The sequence below is a fragment of the Carassius gibelio genome, chromosome A2, assembly GCF_023724105.1.
Source record: "Carassius gibelio isolate Cgi1373 ecotype wild population from Czech Republic chromosome A2, carGib1.2-hapl.c, whole genome shotgun sequence".
Taxonomy (NCBI): domain Eukaryota; kingdom Metazoa; phylum Chordata; class Actinopteri; order Cypriniformes; family Cyprinidae; genus Carassius; species Carassius gibelio.
Window position 1 is genome coordinate 23,403,680 of NC_068372.1, and position 20,189 is coordinate 23,423,868.

The 20,189-nt window shown below is 35.4% G+C and overlaps 2 protein-coding genes across 2 annotated transcripts; both read right to left on the reverse strand.

Annotated features, from left to right (window-relative positions):
- Nucleotides 1-4,425: 4,425 nt before the first annotated feature.
- rbp1.1 (retinol binding protein 1, cellular, tandem duplicate 1) lies at nt 4,426-9,382 on the reverse strand. The gene is made up of 4 exons (XM_052530659.1): nt 8,921-9,382; nt 7,586-7,764; nt 5,904-6,005; nt 4,426-5,066 (listed from the first exon to the last, which is right to left on the reverse strand). Exons 1-4 carry the CDS (start codon nt 8,991-8,993, stop codon nt 5,016-5,018), a joined length of 405 nt encoding a protein of 134 aa, XP_052386619.1. The 5' UTR covers nt 8,994-9,382; the 3' UTR covers nt 4,426-5,015.
- A 581-nt stretch (nt 9,383-9,963) lies between these two features.
- On the reverse strand, nt 9,964-19,860 carry nmnat3 (nicotinamide nucleotide adenylyltransferase 3). Its single transcript, XM_052530623.1, has 5 exons — nt 19,746-19,860; nt 18,392-18,534; nt 14,718-14,901; nt 13,025-13,086; nt 9,964-10,824 (listed from the first exon to the last, which is right to left on the reverse strand). Exons 2-5 carry the CDS (start codon nt 18,498-18,500, stop codon nt 10,430-10,432), a joined length of 750 nt encoding a protein of 249 aa, XP_052386583.1. The 5' UTR covers nt 18,501-18,534; nt 19,746-19,860; the 3' UTR covers nt 9,964-10,429.
- Between the last annotated feature and the right edge of the window lie 329 nt (nt 19,861-20,189).

Sequence of the window (20,189 nt, forward strand, 5' to 3'; positions counted from 1 at the left end):
GACAGCAGTAAAGCTCAGTTAGGGGGCTAATCTTAGTTAGGGCACTAAAACATACCAAACCCACACACACATGAATTTAATAAACGTCTGTTAACTAAAGTAAATGCATAAAGACTGATGACAGCAGGATGAATGGATACAAAGCTCTGTCCACTGTGGCTGTCTCTGTGTCTTTTCCAGTAGGGGGTGCAACTATACAACAGTGGCTTAAGACTTTTGTGAAAACCTGCTTGCTTACAACTCCAGCTGCCTTCAACAATTATAAAATAAAACACAGACTTTTTTGTTTTTAATTCTTCAGGTCAAAGTTCATCTCAATCGATAACTTTCATTTTAGGGTGTCCATGTGCTTTTCAAAACTCATTTTTTTTGTTTTTTTGTTTTTTTGTTAACACTATAAATTGCACTTCTCATCAGCAGGTGGCGATGTGCACCTAATATAGATTCTTGAAAACACCCTTTTGCCAAAGGGGTTGTTTGGGCGAATTAAAGAAAATGTCGCACAGATGTGGTCGAACATCTGCTGTTAACGTTTTAAATGAGCACAATAGCCATGTAATGACAATAATGTCCTGGCGATCCCTGCACAATGAGCCACTAATTCTCAATGGTAATCACATGTCATTTGTAGCATTAGTTTTTTTTAACCCTGACTCACGGTTTCCAAAAACAAAGTAATTGTTGACCGAGGGCAAAGTAGTGTGCAGACTATAAGAAAAGATGGTTTAGTGTAAATACCAAATATAGTTTATCTCCTTCAATCCAGTGGGTTTAGCCCTTGCCTTCGATCTCTCATTTCTTCACACACACAAGCTTGTCTCAATACCAAGTGATGGTAGTCTCTGGGAATAAATGATGCAAAGAAGGAAAACATTGCTGTTTAAATGAGCAAACTGTGACATTTAACATTAATTAGTTAGTTTAATACATTTTTCTTAATTGAGAAGGTTTTATTTAAGCTGGTTGAGCCAGTGAAACTGTAATGGAAGAATGCTGTCAATGTAATTTAAATGGTTTCTAATGGTAAGCATTTAACTAGTAATTTTTATCTCTTATGCCATTAAAGGACATATAAAATATTCAGTTTGAAATGGCTGCTTAGATTTCTGTGACATAATTCATTTTTCATTTGTTCAGCTGAGCTCGTACATATGCTTTAATCAGATAATTTATTGCATGCCTTATAAATGTTCTGGTGCTTTCACTATTTCATTCACTGTGGTTTTAAATTACTTTTTTAGTTATCTGCTTTCCATGTACATACAGTATGAGGAGGATTACAATAAAATAAGTCATTCAAGTGATATTAAATGAAAAAGCTAAAGTTATTTAAACGTTTTCTAGGTCTAAGAATGAAGGTCTTCCTTAAAATCCTGACCAACCACAATAGTTCTTGGACATGCTGACATTCTTGATAATAAAGTGTCTCCATTATCTGTAATATCTTTGACAGGTTGTAACAAAACAGTAATTTTCCTGATAGCAACATTAACATCTTCAGTAATTTTGGGAGAAAAAAAAAATATAAAAATGACTAGCCCAGTCTGACAGATCTTGTATGATGTAGCTAGACGGAAGCACCTGTCAATTATTGAAATGCTTTAATTTCAAATGTTGACCAATATATTACCAAGATGTGTTTTTATATAATTTATATTCTTTATTATGGACCATGGTGGAACCCTGTTTTGTTTTTAGGCAGTTGAATATCTCCAAGAAGTAAAACTGAGAGCTTTGAGATAATAAAGTCATTTTCCGGTAGCTAGTAGAAAGCAGGCATTGTGTAATATATATGATTTCCTTCATGTCCTGAAAAAGTGGTTTTAGGGGAGATCTGATGCCTGATCGCCCTCCTGCTCTTGTCGTGCAGTACGCTCGCTGCCTGTCAGCACTTCAGCATTTTCAGCACCACCATATTAATCAGATCAGCTTCATTAACACCACACATGTGCTGATCAGTACAACTATATTGGGAAAAACACAATGTGCACATTACTGTGGATATCAAATATAACCTACCCTCAAAGCACAAGGAATCAGAACATATGGTTTTATGAAATGGGACAAACGTTACATTATTCAAGATGATTTACACCATTCTGTTACATAAACTTTCTGATTAAATGAACTGAAAAGACATTTCCCAGTTCTGTAAATCAGAAGTCAAAAATTTCTCTGTGCATCTTTAAGAGAGTGACATTGATTTGTGATTCAAGCACAATACAGCTGAAATCTATTTTCACTTATTTCAAAAAACCTAATGTTTTTATAGAAGAAAATGCTTTTTGCTCACATGACCTTTACTAATTCATCTCAATTAACTTAGGCTGTATTTTTTATTATCATCCGGATTGAATCTAACGCATGCATAATATGTTTGGAAACGTGGAGAGCAATAATAAAGAATTCTTAAAAGCTACTGGCATAACTGATAAGAAAATTATAAAAGTTATAGAGGATTTAAACTGAAGATATCAGATTCATGTAATACCCACTTTATAGACCTCATAATGCACCTCCTCAAACTCCTGAAAAAGTTGGGTCAATGTCATGCCGTCAATGCTGAATGTCTCATTGATGAAGTGATCTCTTTTCTCAGTGATGCTGTTTCTGGCTTCATTGCGGTGGCAGTTTTCCTAATAGCAACATTTGTGTCTGCCAGAAACCAGAGCCAAATCAGAATGAGATTACTTCACTTAGAGTGTACTTTTTTTTATGTTAGTTTTGTGTTAACATTTCAAAGCCTGTTTTAAAACAAATAGACTATATGACATATACACTATATTTGCACACATATATGCAGTTTACAATATACTGTATGTACATGAACATAACTTGTCTATTTGTGTGTTTGTGTGTGTGTGTATTCAAATGAGGGAAATTTGTTTATAAGAATTATTAAATATCTGTTACTTTTTAATTTAATTAATAATTAGTAGGATTATGGAGCCCTATTCAGTAATGTAATTATGTTCAAAGGTTTTATAGTGCAGTGTAACGATAATGTTAATTAAGCCTACAGAAGATTCTCCGCTTTTTAAACCAGTAATTGACTCACCAAGAGCTTTCAGGTACTCATTAGAGTTCTAAATTGAAATCATTTTCCAATAGTTGTTGTACTCATCTGACATTTTGAATTAGAGTGTGAGGTTTATTTGACACCGGTGAACATTTGAGGCTATTCAGTGCAATAATGTCTGCATAAAGGCCAACATTAAAAGTCCCTAATCCAATTAGTAATGATAAGTTCATCATCAGGTTTAGAAGTGTCCTTGTTAAAAGAGAAACCTAGTCTCCCTCCCATGAAGGTGACCTATACATTACATCCAAGTGAATTTGGAGCAAAGAATAAGAAAGAGTTTTGCCATGGTTAATCTCCTCTTAAGGTACAAGGGTTTATGGGTAAAACAATGTCATTGTATTCAGATAGGTTGATCAATTTGAAACGGTATAAAATGTATTTTCTGCATTTGAGAAATTGAGCATTTATATCATTTTCTTGCCAACAGATCATCTGCAGTGAATGAGTGCTGTCAGAATGAAAGTCCAAACAGAAACAAATTCATCAAGACATTTTAACTATAAATAATTACATCTGGCCAAAATATGAGTCCATAAAATCCACCCACATTTGTCTAGAACAATTTTTGCTTGTAATCAGTGCTTGATCTGTGCATATTTCTCTCCCGATTCAGACAAGATGACCTTTTCACAGGAGAAAGCAATATTATGTACAGAGGGGATGTTTTTAGTTGGATTTCAGCCATAAACTATGGTTTGTTAAAAAATAATAATTACGTTTTTGTAATTGTTTGATTTATTTTTACATTTTCATTTTACAAAAACACAGCCTTTTGCTTTACAAGACATTACTTGATGGACTGCGGCCACGTGGATCATTATTATATTTTTATAATGAGGATGGGTAAAGGATAAATAAAGTTTCAGCAAATTTTTGGCTGAACTATCCTTTGAGTAAATGAAGACCCAAAAATATATTTGGAGCCCATTAGCATGGGAAAAAGGAAGTGGACGCTGAGTGGGCTGCAAATGTAGGGTAGGACATTTTCCACTGAAAGGAACACCTGGCAGGAAGCCGTTGATAGACTCAGGGCCAAATATGGAAAATGAACAGTTTCACAGATTTTACTAGACGGTGCTCCATAATTATCAACACACTGCCAATTATGTGCCTTTGGTTCTCTTGTTAAAGTGGATGGATGGGTGCTGCTTAGTTCACTTCTTAATATTCATGTAATACTTAGAAACCACCGAAGCATATCTCAGCAATAATGAAAAGTGAACATGCCAACCTGGATTTTCTAAAGTATATACAAAACAGCAGCAATATTTAATTTACATTCTTGCTGGTATGCCTTTATTAAACTAGAGTGTTGATAGAAAGTTCAAACAAACACATTTAGATGCATATGAACAGCAGAGCGCAATGCATTTGTCTTTATTTCACTGATTTATGGATTCTTTTGTGTGCACAGTCACAGAGGCATGATGGGAAGGAAAGCAAAACCCTGCCACGCTCAGACCCAAGAGACTGACAGGCTCTTCAATCAGAGCGACAGCAGCTGGGCGGCACTCAGACTCGTCACATCAGTTTTCCTGCTGCACATCCTCTCTGGAGTCTAATTACTTTTATGAACACAGAAGCTCTCGATCGGAGAAATCTGAGGACAATATCCTGACGCACCTGTTGTTTGATGGTTCACTTACAGAGTAGCTTATCCCGGTGTTCTCTACCCCTAATGTAAATAACATCTAAGTGACAAACGCGGCAGCTATGAAGGAAAGTCGCTGGAGATCTTCCTCTGTGAGGATAAGAACAAACAAGCATTTATAGATTGTGACAGACTATCACAGATGGTGTTTGTCTGGTTTTCACAATAGCAGAGATGAAGGTGCACACAGATGGATAGACTTCGGAAGATGTGGCGTGAGTCTATATGCTTTAAAGTGTTGGATTTTCCTGGATCTCTTGCAGGTGTTCAGTCGGTAGGGGTTTAAGACTTTTTGAAGACCTGTTTACTCACAATCCCAGCAGCTCTCAGCTCCTGCATACAAAGATAACACACTTAAAGGGATAGTTGTCAACTAAATATGAAAATTCTGTCATCATTTACTCATTTGGTAGACCAAGTCCTGGCCGGGATTTCTAAATCGGGTTTTGGTTTTGTTTTCCTATTGATGTTCTCTATACAGACTAAGCGTATTTGCATTGCTTTGACTGTTCTCTGTAGATCCCACCTTCTCACACACCATGATCAATCAATATGGCTATTGGTCAAACTACTTTTCAGTCATTACCTTCAGCAATTATGAAAACATGGAACATGGAAAACATTCTTTATGGAACCATCAAGGCCAATAAAAAACATTTATTTTTTAAGAGTACATTTTATCTCAGCTATAATTAACATGGTAAATGTTCCCTAACAGCGGTCTTTTTCAACACAACACTAGATTGTATATAACTTTCAACCAGCTGGTGTCAGCAATGTCAGTTCTTTGGTAATTCTACAGCAACACAGTATATCATGCATGATCAAATGCGCAGCTGAAGCCTAACATCTGTTGTTATTACCTCCGCCCGTCGGATTCCAGTCAACTTCATTTTAAAATCCTATCAAATCATAATGACACTGTTTGACACCCATTAGAATGATTTAAACCAGGTCCAAATGTATTTAAGCAATCAATCTGTCAGTGTTGTGCTTTTCCAGGTTCATCGTCACAGGGCTGAAAGTTTTGAGATTTGAATATAGCCCCTCTCCCACCATCTGCCGTGCACCTCCTAGCCCCAAACAATTTTTAAGTTTGCTGTATTGTACATACTTTAGGCTCTATGTGAAACAATCATAGGGAAATGTAATGCATGAGAACTGGCCTACCAGGTGAAGTTCATCTCCCTCAATCCAGTGGGTCCAGCCCCTCCCCTCGATCGCTCCTTTTTGCACACATACCAGTTTATCTCCATCCCAGGTAATAGTTGTCTAGAATGCATAAAAGAGCAAAAATAGTGTTCATTTAGGGCTGGGAAGAAAAAAGGAAGCACAACAGATTTGGCAAGAGCAGTGGGACAAGAAGAGCACATCTTAAATTTATTGAAACAAAAAGAAAATTAAATCTGACCCAAAATAAATGTTTTCACTGCAATTATATGCTGCACAAAGAGAAGCATGTTGAAAATGCCTCTTACCAGATAGCAGGAATGAAAAATAAAATGAAACAAATATAATGTTGGGCACTGCTAGGACTGAATGGGGTACGTGAGTTTTGTTCAGGGCAAACTGGGTCACAACATCTTTACTGAATTCTGCATTTCAAGTGTTTTTATTTACTGCAACTCAAGCAAAAACTTCATAGGCCTTTTTTTTTTTTTTTTTTTGAGTTTTATCAGAAAGTTAACTTGAACAACAGCCAGTTTTTTTTTTTTTTTAGAGAGAGAGAGAGAGGAGACAAGTCCAGTGCAGAATAACTAACACATTTCTCATTTTCTGCTGAACCAGTGTTGTTATTGGTAAACTAAAACTAAAAGTATTCATATAAACATACAACACATTTTTAATAAAGCTTAAATAATATTTAAATATTAGATAAAAATGAATTTAAATGAATGTAAAATTAATAAATGTAACTATATAAATATAAAGTTAAGTTAATAAAGAGGTGAATATTAGATGAAAACCTTAATGCTTTTTCGGAACTGAAATAAAACTATAACTGCAATTTTTTTTTAGGAATATTAAAAGGTTTAAAAAAAAAATAACAAATACAATAGCATGTTTTAGCAAAATTCCTAAAAATTTAATTAAAGTATCTCCAACATTCATGTACGAATGTCATTTTTGAACATTTTGCAGTGTATTGTAAATAGTGTTTAAAGAATAAAGTTTTAGTGCAAAAATATTGGCAAATCTCACCTTGCACCTTGTTTTGATTAGAATACATCCCATCCAATTGGGTAGCCAAATAAAATCCTCAAAAGTTTAAATACTGCAACACATCTGAATTGTATATGAAAATATACCAAGTTTCTTCAAATGACAGGAAAAGCGAAAGGAAAGTGAAAGGAGAGAGACTAACGCTTCATATTAGATTAAAGAGCCAATTATTGCTCTCATTTCACACGTTCCCCTTTTCTCATTAGTTGAGATTGTGGACTGTAAATGACATGCACAGTTAGTGATTTTCAAGGGCAATGAATTTATACAAATGACAACCCTATAAGAGAATTATTATAATGAAAGCCACATGACTCCGACTGATCCCGGAATGTTATAAACTTTTTCTGAAAATAAGTTTAATAAACCATGCAAGCCTATTAATTTTAATTTGCTTCCTAAAGGTAAGTAAAATCTCAAAAATTCTCAATAAATCTTTAGAAAACATCTAGTGCCCTAGCAAAGCATAAGCAATAATGGAGAATCAATCACGTAATCCTGCAAGTTCATATTGAGCCAAAAAGCTACGTTTAATAAATAGCATTAAGGCTGTTTAATTTTTTTTTATTAAACCGTGTATGCTTTTAAGCTCTCAGTCCTCATAGTGCTTGCCTTGAAGGTTTACTTACCATACATTTCCTGTCATCCACTCCACTCAGATCTTCCTCAAACTCCTGACCCACCACAAAGTCCATGTTGTAGTTCCTGAAAGTGCTGAGAGTCTTTATGATGAAGTGATCTCCATTCTGAGTGATGTCTTTATCAGGCTTCAACAGGGTGGCAATCTTTCTAACTGCTACATTTACATCTGGAAAAGAATATTATAGCACCATGTGAAATTGTGAGTTTTCTAGGATACCCTTTAAAGACAGTACAGTACTCCACCAATACCACAGTACAGTAATGGTTACAAGTGGAGACACTACGGTATTTATATAGTGATTCAAGTTATACAAAAGGTATATGTCCAATCTGCTGCAGTTTAATATAAACAGCAACATCTAGTAAAAAAGGGGGAAAAGGACAAAAATACTAAGTGCGACACTGCCATTTCATTTAAAATTTACTATCACAACCATAGGCTATAGCCTCACTTTCACTAAAATCACTGAAAAACAAAACAAAAAAACTTTAATTTATTTCCATCTATTCAACACATAAACAGTGGATAAAATATAGTTTTCTACATTTATGAAGGACAGTAAATCCTCCATTTTCAACAATGATTTCACAATACATGCAGGATGATAGAGGGGGTCATATTGTATATGCACAAAATAAGTAGAAATAGTAACCTATACACAAAAAAACCTGAGAAAACAGTTATATCCCATGGCGTCTTGTTAAAATTATTACTAATTATTTGGGGGTTGATTATAAAATAATAAATGGTCACATCTGTAATCTCCGCCGTCAAAAATGACCACCAGGAAATTAATGATAAATACAAAAAATACTACAAATCTAGAAATCAGCCATGATTAAGTAGTCTTTGATCATGTCTAAATAAGTATACGAAGGCAAAACCTAATAAAGTAATTATTTCTGAAAATACTCTTACCAGCCTCATGTACAGTATATACTGTATATTTATAGGGCTACACAAGCATCACATATTGTATTACATATGATTATATTTCTCCCAGCAGATGGTACCAATCTTCATGCCACGCATAATATTTTAATGACCTTTGCTCTATTTTTAACTTTTATTGTGTTTTTTTCTAACATTCGTTTGGATAAAATATAATTACTTGAAAAGAGGTGAAGATTGTATAGTGCCCCCTCAAAATAGAACATTTTAAACAAATGTTAAAACACAATACATATAGAAATATGGTACATTTCATTAAAAAGAATATTACACCTACATTATCCTCGGTCTGTTTTAATCTCTGTGTGACCGCTAAGTGAGGAATACCAGAGGGTTTATCTTAATGTTGTGAAAGAGCCACAAAACTCACCCAGAGCTTTCAGGTACTCTTCAAAGTTCTCGCTGGAGATCATTTTCCAGAAGCCGTTGTAATCAGCAGTCATTTCGAGATACTCCACTGAGTTTGTTCAAAGAAGATCTGATATCGCCGTTCCCCTGCGAACAAATGCTTTTCATCTGAAAGAAACCCCGATTTAACACGGCCATCCTGATCCAATTACTTTGGGATTTTTTTTCGTCTTTGTTATGTTAACCGTATCTCCGCCTCTAGAGTTTAGATCCATAATCTCAAACTTGGATGCGATATCACACCATGTAATATGTCACTTAAACTCTTTGTAGGGAATAGACCGGGGCTAGTTGTCACAAGGGCTGCATTTCAGCAGCTATAATGTTTTGAGTGGCAAGTTCTCAAATGTTTTACATCTAAAGTAATATATTTTTCAATATTAATCATTAATATGTATTAATAATGCAATGATTTACATGTTTGCAGTTTCATAATGACCTGTTTAATGGTAGGTCCCATTGTGACAACTTACCCCATATCATGTGGCAACATGTTACTTATCATAAAAAATACTCTTACACAAAAAACTTTTTTTATTTAAATTTTTATAAAATAGCAAATAAAATCTGAATTTGAATTCTTTTCTTTTTTTTGTTACAGGTAATGGACTCTTTATATTCTTGTAGGCTTTATTGTGCAACTGTCTATTTGTTCTTCAAATAAAAGAAAAGTAGGGTTGTGCTTGATATAAGATTGAATTGAATTGTCACTCCTTGCATCTGCCAGTTAAAGTGTCTGATGCTTTGAATTGGCACACACTGCGCTTCTTTACAAAGCATCTACAAGCGTGGGACTAGATGTGTTGAATTAATTCCTCTGGCTTTTCTTTCAAGACAGCTTGAATGAAGGCATTCTTTTAAAACCCAAACTCCACACACAAAGACTGTCAGCAGGGGGGCTTCAACACTGCAAAAAATCCTTAAAGCAACTAGCTGGTTTGAGTCAAGCTCACAGTCAGTGGTACAAGAGAAAAGAAGCCATTCAGATAGACATCGCCTCAAATATCCCAAACTCTATTCTTCTATTTTATTGTGTCAAAAACTCTTTTTTTCCCTTCGCGAAAAAGCTTGATGGAACATCTTTAGGGATCTGACACCATGAATGATGCTTTCTGTGCAAATAGAAACGGAGGAAGCAGTGTTTGCTCTCTAAAGTGTAAAGGCTCTGTTATTTATCTTCCTTCTGACATTTAAGTCATCAAATCCCAGACCTGGACATAGACCTACAGCTCTGCAGTGGTCTGGCAAATCTATCTCCTGCAGAGACAGGATCAATTCGTAAATCTCTCGCTACACATTCACTAGGAAACCACGGTCATGGATAATCCTCACTTTACACAAGACAAAATATGCAACTCTTTTTAAGCTGCTTTCACATCTTCAAAATGACAAGTAAGAGAAAAATGCAATCTTTTGAAACATATTTAGCAATTACTAGTGACCAAGACCACTGAAGGCTACTTCCTGTACGTCAGTCTTGTATTGTTTGCATGGTAAGAGGTCGTAGTTTGACATCTTTGTTCTTCATCTCACTGTCTTGTGTATAAAGGTCGTGCTCTCTTATGTAATCAATGACCGAGTCTGGTAGGAGATATTTAACACTCTGGCCTCTCCGTAGGGCTCGTCGGACCTCTGTAGCACTGATCTCATTGTGGACCCACTCCCGAACGAGAAAAATGCGCTGGCGGTGCCTGGACAACAAATCAGACTCGTGTATAGCCCGGTCTGGTTGCAGGCTACCTCTGCTCACACAGACCAGTCCAAAGCGGCCCACCACCTCCTCTACATGATCATCCCTCCACAGACCAGGAATCTTAAAGGTGTCCATGAAATCTGCTCCACAAAGCAACTTCAGCTGAGGAACATCTGTAGGGGAGAAAGTGATCACATTATTGATTGTACAGTACGTCGTTGCTTTCTATATCAATTAAACAAGCAGTTCACCCAAAAATGAAAATTTGCTTAAAATGTAGAGATGAGTTTGTTTCTTTATCAGTTCAGAATCTGAGAAATGCATTACATCACTTGCTCACTAATGGATCCTCTGCAGTGAATGGGTAGCTTTTCAAACAGCTGATAAAAACATCCATTGTCGAGTGATGTAAATTTCTCCAAAATCTGTACAGATGAAGAAACAAATTCATCTACAACTTGGATGGCCTGAGATAATTGTTTTATTTTTAGGTGAACTAATCTTTTAAAAGTGATGTACTGTTTTGGAACCAACCATAACAATGTGACTGGAAATTCACAGCTTTTAAATTTCGCCTGAAAATAAAAATTCTGTCATCGTTAATTTACTGTAATGTTTTTTGACTTACTATTGTTTTTACATCCATGAAGCAAAAAGAGAGAAATTGTATTGGATTTATTGTTGACTAAAACTTAAGCTATTAAAAATACTTTCGTAATTGAAAATAAAGCTGAAATAAAATGAAATAAAACAAAAATATTTGCTGAAATACTTTAACGTAAATTAAATATTGCCATGGCAGTTAACTGAAAACAGAAAACCTGAAACTCAGGACCAACCAATGCTGGAAATGCTCCGTGGAAATAATCTGATATTAATAAAATACACACTTCCTTTAGTGTATCAGTTGCGAACAAAACCAAAAAAAAATGCAATCGGGGAATTTCCCCATTACTTTTTCAATATGCAGTGGTGGCTCGAAGTCAAAGTGTTTGACACTCCTTGAACCCATGCCTGAAATCTGCAAAAATCTCAAATTTTCTTTCCTCAACGCTTCATTAGAAATCATTTCATGGCCAGCATTGCAAGGGCTCCACCTCAGCAGTGATATTTACAGGATATGAAAGGATCAATAATGTGCTTTTAACTCTAATTCTCTCACTTTGATGTGTCTGGGAGCTGGCTTTTGTTTGAGCAGACATGAATTGCAGGGGGTAGTAAATGAACCTCGCCAGCCCACTAAAGCTCTTTATTTCTACTCCATGTGGTTATACATAGATCTAAAGAAATGCATGTGCACACTGTATGAGGATGGGGAAATACCTACCCCTTTCATAATTTTCTAATAATGAATACATTCTTGAAAAACACAGTAAAGAAAAGCATTGTGCACATTCCAATACAAACACTAATATTTTCAGACAATCGTCAATGGCTCAATTCAGTAAGCGCCAGATTTCTTTGAATTGCTTATAAATGGGTTTGCAGGAAAGCAATTTCATAAACAGTAATCCCTGAGATAATTTGACATAAAATCTAAAATTAAACGGATCTCTTCCTGTGAAAATATCACTTCAGTTTTTAACATAAAAAGTGCAAGGTAAATTTTAATTAGCGGAACACTTAATATCTGACAACCGTTTTATGAATTAAAATATAGGCTGAATCATTTGTGATATGTAATTTCAACATATAAGGCATACCAATAAGAGGGAATGGGTCCGTTTAAAAAAATATATAAATAAACTGAAAATAGCTCAAATTCATACTTCACAAAAAATAATTTCTTTCTTTTTGTTCATTTCCTTAAATTCATTTAAATCCTTTAAATCTTTAATTCCTTTAAATTAAAAGGCCATTACTACCTTCCCCCTCCTAAAAAAAATGGTTCACCCCCATGTTCAAAACATGGCTACTTCCTTGAGTCAGTCCACTGTCAAACAAAAGAAATTACACAAGAAAAAAATAGCTTTAGAACAAGGGGTTTGCACTGAATAAAGGAAGGTATTTGTGTGCATTCTTGGCACTTGTCTTGTTATAAAGTTGTCCTGGCTATTAATCTCAGCTTCATTAACAGTCTGAGCACGCTTGTCTTAAGCTCAGTCGTCCTGTGGAGGGTATTAGGCTTCATTAGCATGCTCCTCTACAGCAACCCCAAATAAAAGCACTGTTGAAAAGAGGCCTAACAGCGCTTGTGCTGGCCAGAGAGAAGACAACAGCCTGTTTTAAATGCATCAGACTTATCTAAAGTGATTAGCAAAGACAGAAAAGGCTATGTTGGGCCACAGAGGAGGCTTAGGGGAAAACTGAATTGTAATGAGAGGTTTCTGTGCCAGTTTTATAAAGACATATTGAGATGTGGGCGGAGCTTACCAGAGGCTGTGGGTGGGTCCTTGCTGTTGTGGTACTGTGCAGCCATGCGGTCATAGTGGTACCTGTGTTAAGTGATGAAGGGAGAAACAAACACAGCAGATAAGCAACGGTGTAGGTAATCAGCTTTTGAATGAAGAAGACGCTTTACATTCACACTGAATTAAATGTGCCTATAAAGTAGATATACAGTATCTATGGAACGACAGAGCGATAGATAGAATGACAACTAGATTTTCCATGATTCTTCGATGAATAGAAAAGTTTAAAAGCACAGCATTTATTTGAAATTATTCATTTTTGATCAATTTGATATACGGCTGGTTGAATCTACTTTTGAACAGTAGATAGAATAATGAAGATAGATAGATACATCTCATTGCTATGCATTCCCTGTGTGAGGGACAGATGCAATGCTGGTACAATTTGGCCAAAAGGACTCCTGTAAAGCACCTACCTTCTGTGATTTTGTAAAGAGTCTGTATTGTATGCAGCATAGCATTACTGTATGTCCTTTAAAAATAGCATAAACTCAACCTGGTAATTTATCACACAGGTCAACTGCAAGGGCATATAATCAACTGCGCAATTTCGTCCAATTCTGCCAGGAAGTAAATAACGAACCTAGAAATACAAAGCCCTGGCACAGACCCCTGGCGCAAGAGCAGCCATCCCTTTCCCTAGCATCGGAGCATTAATTAGCCACCTAAGGGCATAGCTAGCAGTTGGCATAAAACTAAATTTGAGTGCTCTGGTGGGTCCTTAAACAGTCTCTTGAGGGATTCAAGAGGAGGAATGGCCCATCGCAATGAAAAGAGGGGTACGAATTTGGCACGGTTGCAAAATGAAAACCACTAGCAACCAAATACTAAAGGATGACGTGGTGTTTCGTGTTTTCTGTGGCAGAATCTGAAGAGAATGGAAACTGTGGCCGTTATGATGGATAGTAGGGCTGGAACGAGTCACGTCAGCGCCTGGACATTTGATGTCTGTTACACAGGGAATTTAAGGATTCGGCTCCTATAAAGTTTTGGCTCTAGTTCAAGTATTTTGAAAATGACAGCAAGTCTGTGAAGTCCTTCGTAAAGGGTAATGCAAGGTGAATTCACTTATAAAGGCAACATATAAAATACAATTGCAACATGAAATATTTCTACAGTAAAGACTGAATTTCTATATTCTACCTATATACCTGTGAGACCCTTTGCCAATGTGCGTCATTCTTTTATCTTCTTTTTGCAAAAAATGCAATATATAAATGAGATTCTGGGTATTTATTTGTGAGATATAACACTCTTTAAGCACCATAAGTTAATCTACAAAAATGATAAGCCATAATAAGACATAACTGTACGCCATTCTATAAACTGTCTTTAATCTTAATAATGCCAGTATGTAAAAAATTTGAACAGTGCTTTAGAAGTAAAGAAAAAAAGCTACTTTTCTATCATCAAAGATGACTATCGCTTCAGTTCCGAGCAGTTCCTGAGATAATGGAAGTGCAATAAGCATTAGGCACCCCATCTGTCAAAACCGGTTAATGTTGCCTTTACAGCTAGTGTCCCAGTTGTGTTAAAATACTCCAAAAAGTTACTTGCCTTGTCCAACCTTTGACTGGATAAATGATTTGCGTTAGTCATAGTATGAGGCCAATGCAGAATACTTTTTTAAAATCGTTCTTTATACTTATATTCACCTCATGGTCACCACAGTCTCGGTCCAATCCTCCTGCTGGCTCTCCCAGTCATCTACAGAAACCCAGTCAGAGCTCTGCAGGGCCAGTCTTGCCATAGCAAGTCGATGTTTCGAAACAACAAGACCCTGTTTTCCATAATTATCACCGACAGGAGATACAATACCACCCACAACACGATACAGACCTGCAAAATGGAGAGAGACAACATATCTGACCCAAAAAGAGTCAAGCAGATGACAAATTAAATGTCAAATATAAAACAAATTACAGTTCCTTTAGCTAAAACAGTAATACAATGCCAACAATATGCGTTCCATACCTTGGAAATGCATAAACTTATCAAATGTGTATCATGAATGCAATACAACAGAGGGTTTTGGATTAAAAGACTAGTTAAACCATAAATGCAAATTTGCTTAAAACTGACTCCATCGAAGATGTAGGTGAGTTTGTTTCTTTATCGGAAACAGAATAAATTTGGCATCACATCACTTCCTCATCAATGGATCCTCTGCAATGAATGGGTGCCGTCAGAATGAGAGTTCAAACAGCTGATAAAAACACAATAATCCACACAACTCCAGTCCATAATTCAACATTTGGGAAGCCAAAGGTTGTGTGTTTGTAATAAACAAAACCATCAAGACATTTTTTACTTCAAAACGTTGCTTTCAACTAAACTACGAGTCCTCTACATAACAAAAACAGTCCAAAACAATTCTAAACATATAAGGTTTAATAAAGAAAGATTTTGATGAGAGAAGATAACAGGGGATGCACTTTTTCCCTGAACAAATTGTATTTTAGAAGCAATAGTTTAAAGAACTGAACATCTTAATACCAAAACATCATAAACATGGATTTGTTCCTTATGAACAATCAGCTTTTCATTTCATTAAGACATGAATTTGTGAACTCCTGTAGATTACTTGCATATTATTGTGCTATTTTTATCAGCTGTTTGAACTCACGGCATCCATCCACTGCTATTGTTGAGCAACTGATGTTCTGATGAAGAATCAAACTCATCTAGATCTTGGATGGCCTAAGAGTGAGTAGATTTTTCAGTCTACTTTTCAGATGTTTTATTTTTGGTTGAACTTTTCCTCTGAAGTACCAACCATACGAACAAAATGTAAATATCTGTCAGATTATTAAATGGTCATTGATTCCTTTTCTAAACACAACAGCCCTACAAAAGTTTCTAAGCCACTGCACACAAATTAACACAAGCTTTGCACACACAGGCGGACTCTAATGAGTTGCTGAATGCTTAATGTTTTTGCCAAATAATGCTTAAATTTTGCATAGTCAAGATGAATTCACATCATACTGCAATTGTTTTGCAGTTTCTCACTTAGCTGTACATGCAAGACATTATAAACCAGAATTTATCAATAAAATTCATTTTTAAAAGTCAGCTTGTAATCTTCCATAAAAATGGCAACAAACCACAAAAGTCTCCAGGCACTCATGAGGTAAAATAAGACGCAGGCTATTTTGGCTACTTGTTATGCGATTTCTGCAAGCAATTCTTGAGTAGAGTAAATAAATACAAGCAAAAATGACAGCATGCCAGAGTCTTTTCAAGAGGTGCAGTTACACCATGTCTACACTGCAAAATAGTGCATAATTGTTCCAATTATAATCAACAAAACTTGAAATGCTTGCTTGCATAGTAGACACAGTGTTACAGCAGCTAAAAAAGCCCTTTTTTTTCCACTTGTGACGCTTGGGTATGAACTTGTGCAATTATACTTTCATTTTTATTTGTACATCTCTCAAACATACGTTAATTGTATTGCATTGCATTATAAGTTTTGCCCCCCACAATAACAGCTATATAGCTTTTAGCATAAATGCTTGATCATGCATTTAAATATCCTCTTACTAAAGACATTATTGGGAGAGATTCATATGGGTGATATTTATATGCATTTTATGTGTGCAGTCTATTATACTGTTACAAAGATCTCGTTGATTTACATTACAAGAATGTCTTAATTTTTGTCCATTCAAATATCAGCAAATGCACAAAATTGCCTATTTTTGCTCAGTTTGGGCCTGTTTTTTCCACTTTGAGTACGAGCTCCATTTTCCTATATCATAAAATATGAGCCATAAAATCATTATGTATCAATTAAATACTTAACAAAAAGTCTAAAATAATATACAGTGGGGATCGGAAGTTTGGGCACCCCTTGCAGAATCTGTGAAAAATATGAGTAATTTTTAAAAAATAAGAGAGATCATACTAAATGCATGTTATTTTTTATTTAGTACTGTCCTGAGTAAGATATTGTACATCAAATATTTTAACATTTATTCCACAAGACAAAAAAAATGCTGAAATTATTAAAATAACCCCACTCAAAAGTTTGGGAACCCTTGGTTCTTAGTACTGTGTGTGGTCACCTGATGATCCTCGACTGTCCTTCTGTTTTGTGATGGTTGTGCATGAGTCCCTTGTTTGTTCTGAACAGTTAAACTGAGCAGCGTTCTTCAGAAAAATCTTTAAGGTCCTGCAGATTCTTCAGTTTTCCAGCATCTTTGCATATTTGAACCCTTTCCAGCAGTGACTTTATGATTTTGAGATACACCTTATCACACTGAGGACATTTGAGGGACTCAAACACAACTATTAAAAAAGATTCAAACATTCACTTATGCTCCAGAAGGAAACAAGATGCATTAAGCTGGGGGGTGAAAACTTTTGGAATTTGAAGATCAAGGTAAATTGTACTTAATTTGTGTACCGGGAAACATACAAGTATCTTCTGTTGCTTATGAAGGGCAGAACTAAATAGAAAAAAATTATATTTCAACAAAATAAGACAAATTTGGCCATCTTCATCATGTTCAAAAGTTTTCTTAATGCATCTTGTTTCCTTCTGGAGCATCAGTGAATGTTTGAATCTTTTTTAATAGTTGTGTTTGAGTACATCAAATTTCTTCAGTCTGAAAAGATGCATCTCAAAATCATACAGTCACTGCTGGAAAGGGTTCAAATATGCAAAGATGCTGGAAAACTGAAGAATCTGCAGGACCTTAAAGATTTTTCTGAAGAACGCTGCTGAGTTTAACTGTTCAGAACAAACAAGGGACTCATGCACAACCATCACAAAACAGAAGGACAGTCAAGGATCATCAGGTAACAGAACACAGTATTAAGAACCAAGGGTTCCCAAACTTTTGAGTGGGGTTATTTTAATAATTTCAGCATTTTTTTTGTCTTGTGGACAAAATGTTAATATCTTTTATGTACAATATCTTACTCAGGACAGTACTAAATAAAATATAACATGCATTTAGTATGATCTCTCTTATTTTTTGAAAATTACTCGCATTTTCACAGATTCTGCAAAGGTGCCCAAACTTCTGATCCCCACTGTGTATATATATATATATATTATTTTTTTAAGGTTCAATAAACTTTTAAACTATATTATTATTATTTTATTATTTTTTTTCTTCTAACTATTACTTCATATGCCTGGCCTTTTAAGGTTAATAGATTTTGAATAAGAATTATTAATAGAATTATGTAAAAAATGCAGTTATAGAACAGAAATCACTTTAAAGCGACAGGCTCAGAGGAAGGAAAGGCAGCCAATTTTGGCCTGATAACAGATAATTGATGGCCAATTTCAGGTAAACGAACAGGTGGCACCAACCCGTTTGGTGCATGTGGTCTCTGGCCAGCTCAAACAGCCGCATGTGCTGGTGGGTAATGGGGTTGAAGGAACCACAGGCCAGCAAAACCAGAGGAATACGACCAGCCATTTCAGTGTTTCACAGCATAGTAAACACGATCACACTACAAAAAAAAAAAAAAAAAAAAAAAAAAAAAAAAAAAAAAAACTTTTGTTAATCACATATCAGCTAATATTTGCAATATGAGCACGAAACTAAATGTTTTGCTATGAAATGAGAGTACTACTCAGGAACAAATTAAGTTACAGTATTTATAGAAAATGCATAATGTTTACGAGAGGGATAAATGAGAACTATATACATACAGTGCAATATATTGTTAATACCAAATAAGCTTAAATAGCATGCCTGAACTTGACTTTGCTCTGTCCTGCACTGAAAACCCTGTGAATTATTGAGGATTATAACTGTGGGGCATTAGTGTGCAGATCCTGCACACTTTAACCTTGAATGCATGTTTATATGTGACTGGAATTAGTCTTATTAGGCTAATAGTTGTCATGTTTTGCACATAGAAGCAAGTGGAATTTATTAATGATGTTGCTCAATATTTCCTGTTAAAATCTTCTTTATTGCCCAAGAAATCCCTTATTAAACACTGAAAAGGCTTTAATTAATCTAAATTTAACATACTCTTAGATAATGTAATAAATAGAGTGTTTTAGCACTGGACTAATCTGTCAGTCAAGTCAAGTCAATAGGAAACAGTGAATCAAGTGCAATTTACACACTGGACAAGGCACATTTTGTTAACAAAATTAGACAGTATAAACCATACCCAGTACACATACACTTATTATTTAATAATAACAACAGGTAAATAGATGGATGGATGCAGAAAAAATATTGTGTACGATCCTGATAATAAAACTGCAGGTACAAGGATGAGAACAGACAAGTATTTCTGTTTAAGGATGAAGGGCTTAGAACAAAGGACGAATAAAGGGTTGAACTTAAAAATGACACATACTAGTGTAATGTGACCGTTAAGATAAGACATTACGAAAAACTATAAAAGTCATGGGCACCTATGGTGATTTCACATTGATGAAATCAGAAGGTGCTTTGATATATGATATTAAATGAAAACTATATGCAAGTATTCACGTGATATTGCAAGGTATACTATAATAAAATACTACCATGACAAAAACCAGTATGAGTAGCAAAATTAGTGAGTTTGACAGCTGTATAGTTTTGGATTATGGCATTTACAAAACAGCTTTAAAGGTATTTATTAAGGTTATGACTTCGGCAGATATATTACCTGACAAATATGCTAATAAACAAAACGTTTAAGCTGTATGTGTTTACCTTATCCAAAGATCTCCTCCAAGTTTATGCAAATGCTACATGCTATATATCGTTAGCCGTTTGTTACACGGTTAATGTCCCCCCAGAACATTGAGATGGAAAAACACAGTTCCCATTATTTTGTGCGACAGCGGCCACTAGTGGCGAAAACGGAATAGATCAGTTCATTAAATAAGAGACCAAAGAATCCCCACTGTATTTAATCATAATAACCGACCTCGTTCGCTCTAACTGTAGCTTTAATGACAAGGACTCGTTCAAAGTCAGAGGATATGAACAGTCTGTCCTTTATCTGATGGAGCAAGTCTTGAGGATGATGAAAGTTCTGAACGGGCACGATTCTGAACGCAAGGCGATCTTAAAAGCACTCTATGATCCCTTTAAAGGCCTAATATGAAGTGAATTATATTCATGTGGAACTGTGATTCTGTACATCACAGACTC

Coding starts and splice junctions, on each gene's coding strand:
- rbp1.1 (XM_052530659.1), bottom strand. CDS start 8,993: ATGACTGCTGATTACAACGGCTTCTGGAAAATGATCTCCAGCGAGAAC. Junction 7,765..8,920: donor AGAGTACCTGAAAGCTCTGG/GTGAGTTTTGTG, acceptor ATTCTTTTCCAG/ATGTAAATGTAGCAGTTAGA. Junction 6,006..7,585: donor TGGATGACAGGAAATGTATG/GTAAGTAAACCT, acceptor TATGCATTCTAG/ACAACTATTACCTGGGATGG.
- nmnat3 (XM_052530623.1), bottom strand. CDS start 18,500: ATGGCTGGTCGTATTCCTCTGGTTTTGCTGGCCTGTGGTTCCTTCAAC. Junction 14,902..18,391: donor AGACCACATGCACCAAACGG/GTTGGTGCCACC, acceptor TCCATTTTGCAG/GTCTGTATCGTGTTGTGGGT. Junction 10,825..13,024: donor GGACCCACCCACAGCCTCTG/GTAAGCTCCGCC, acceptor TCTCCCCTACAG/ATGTTCCTCAGCTGAAGTTG.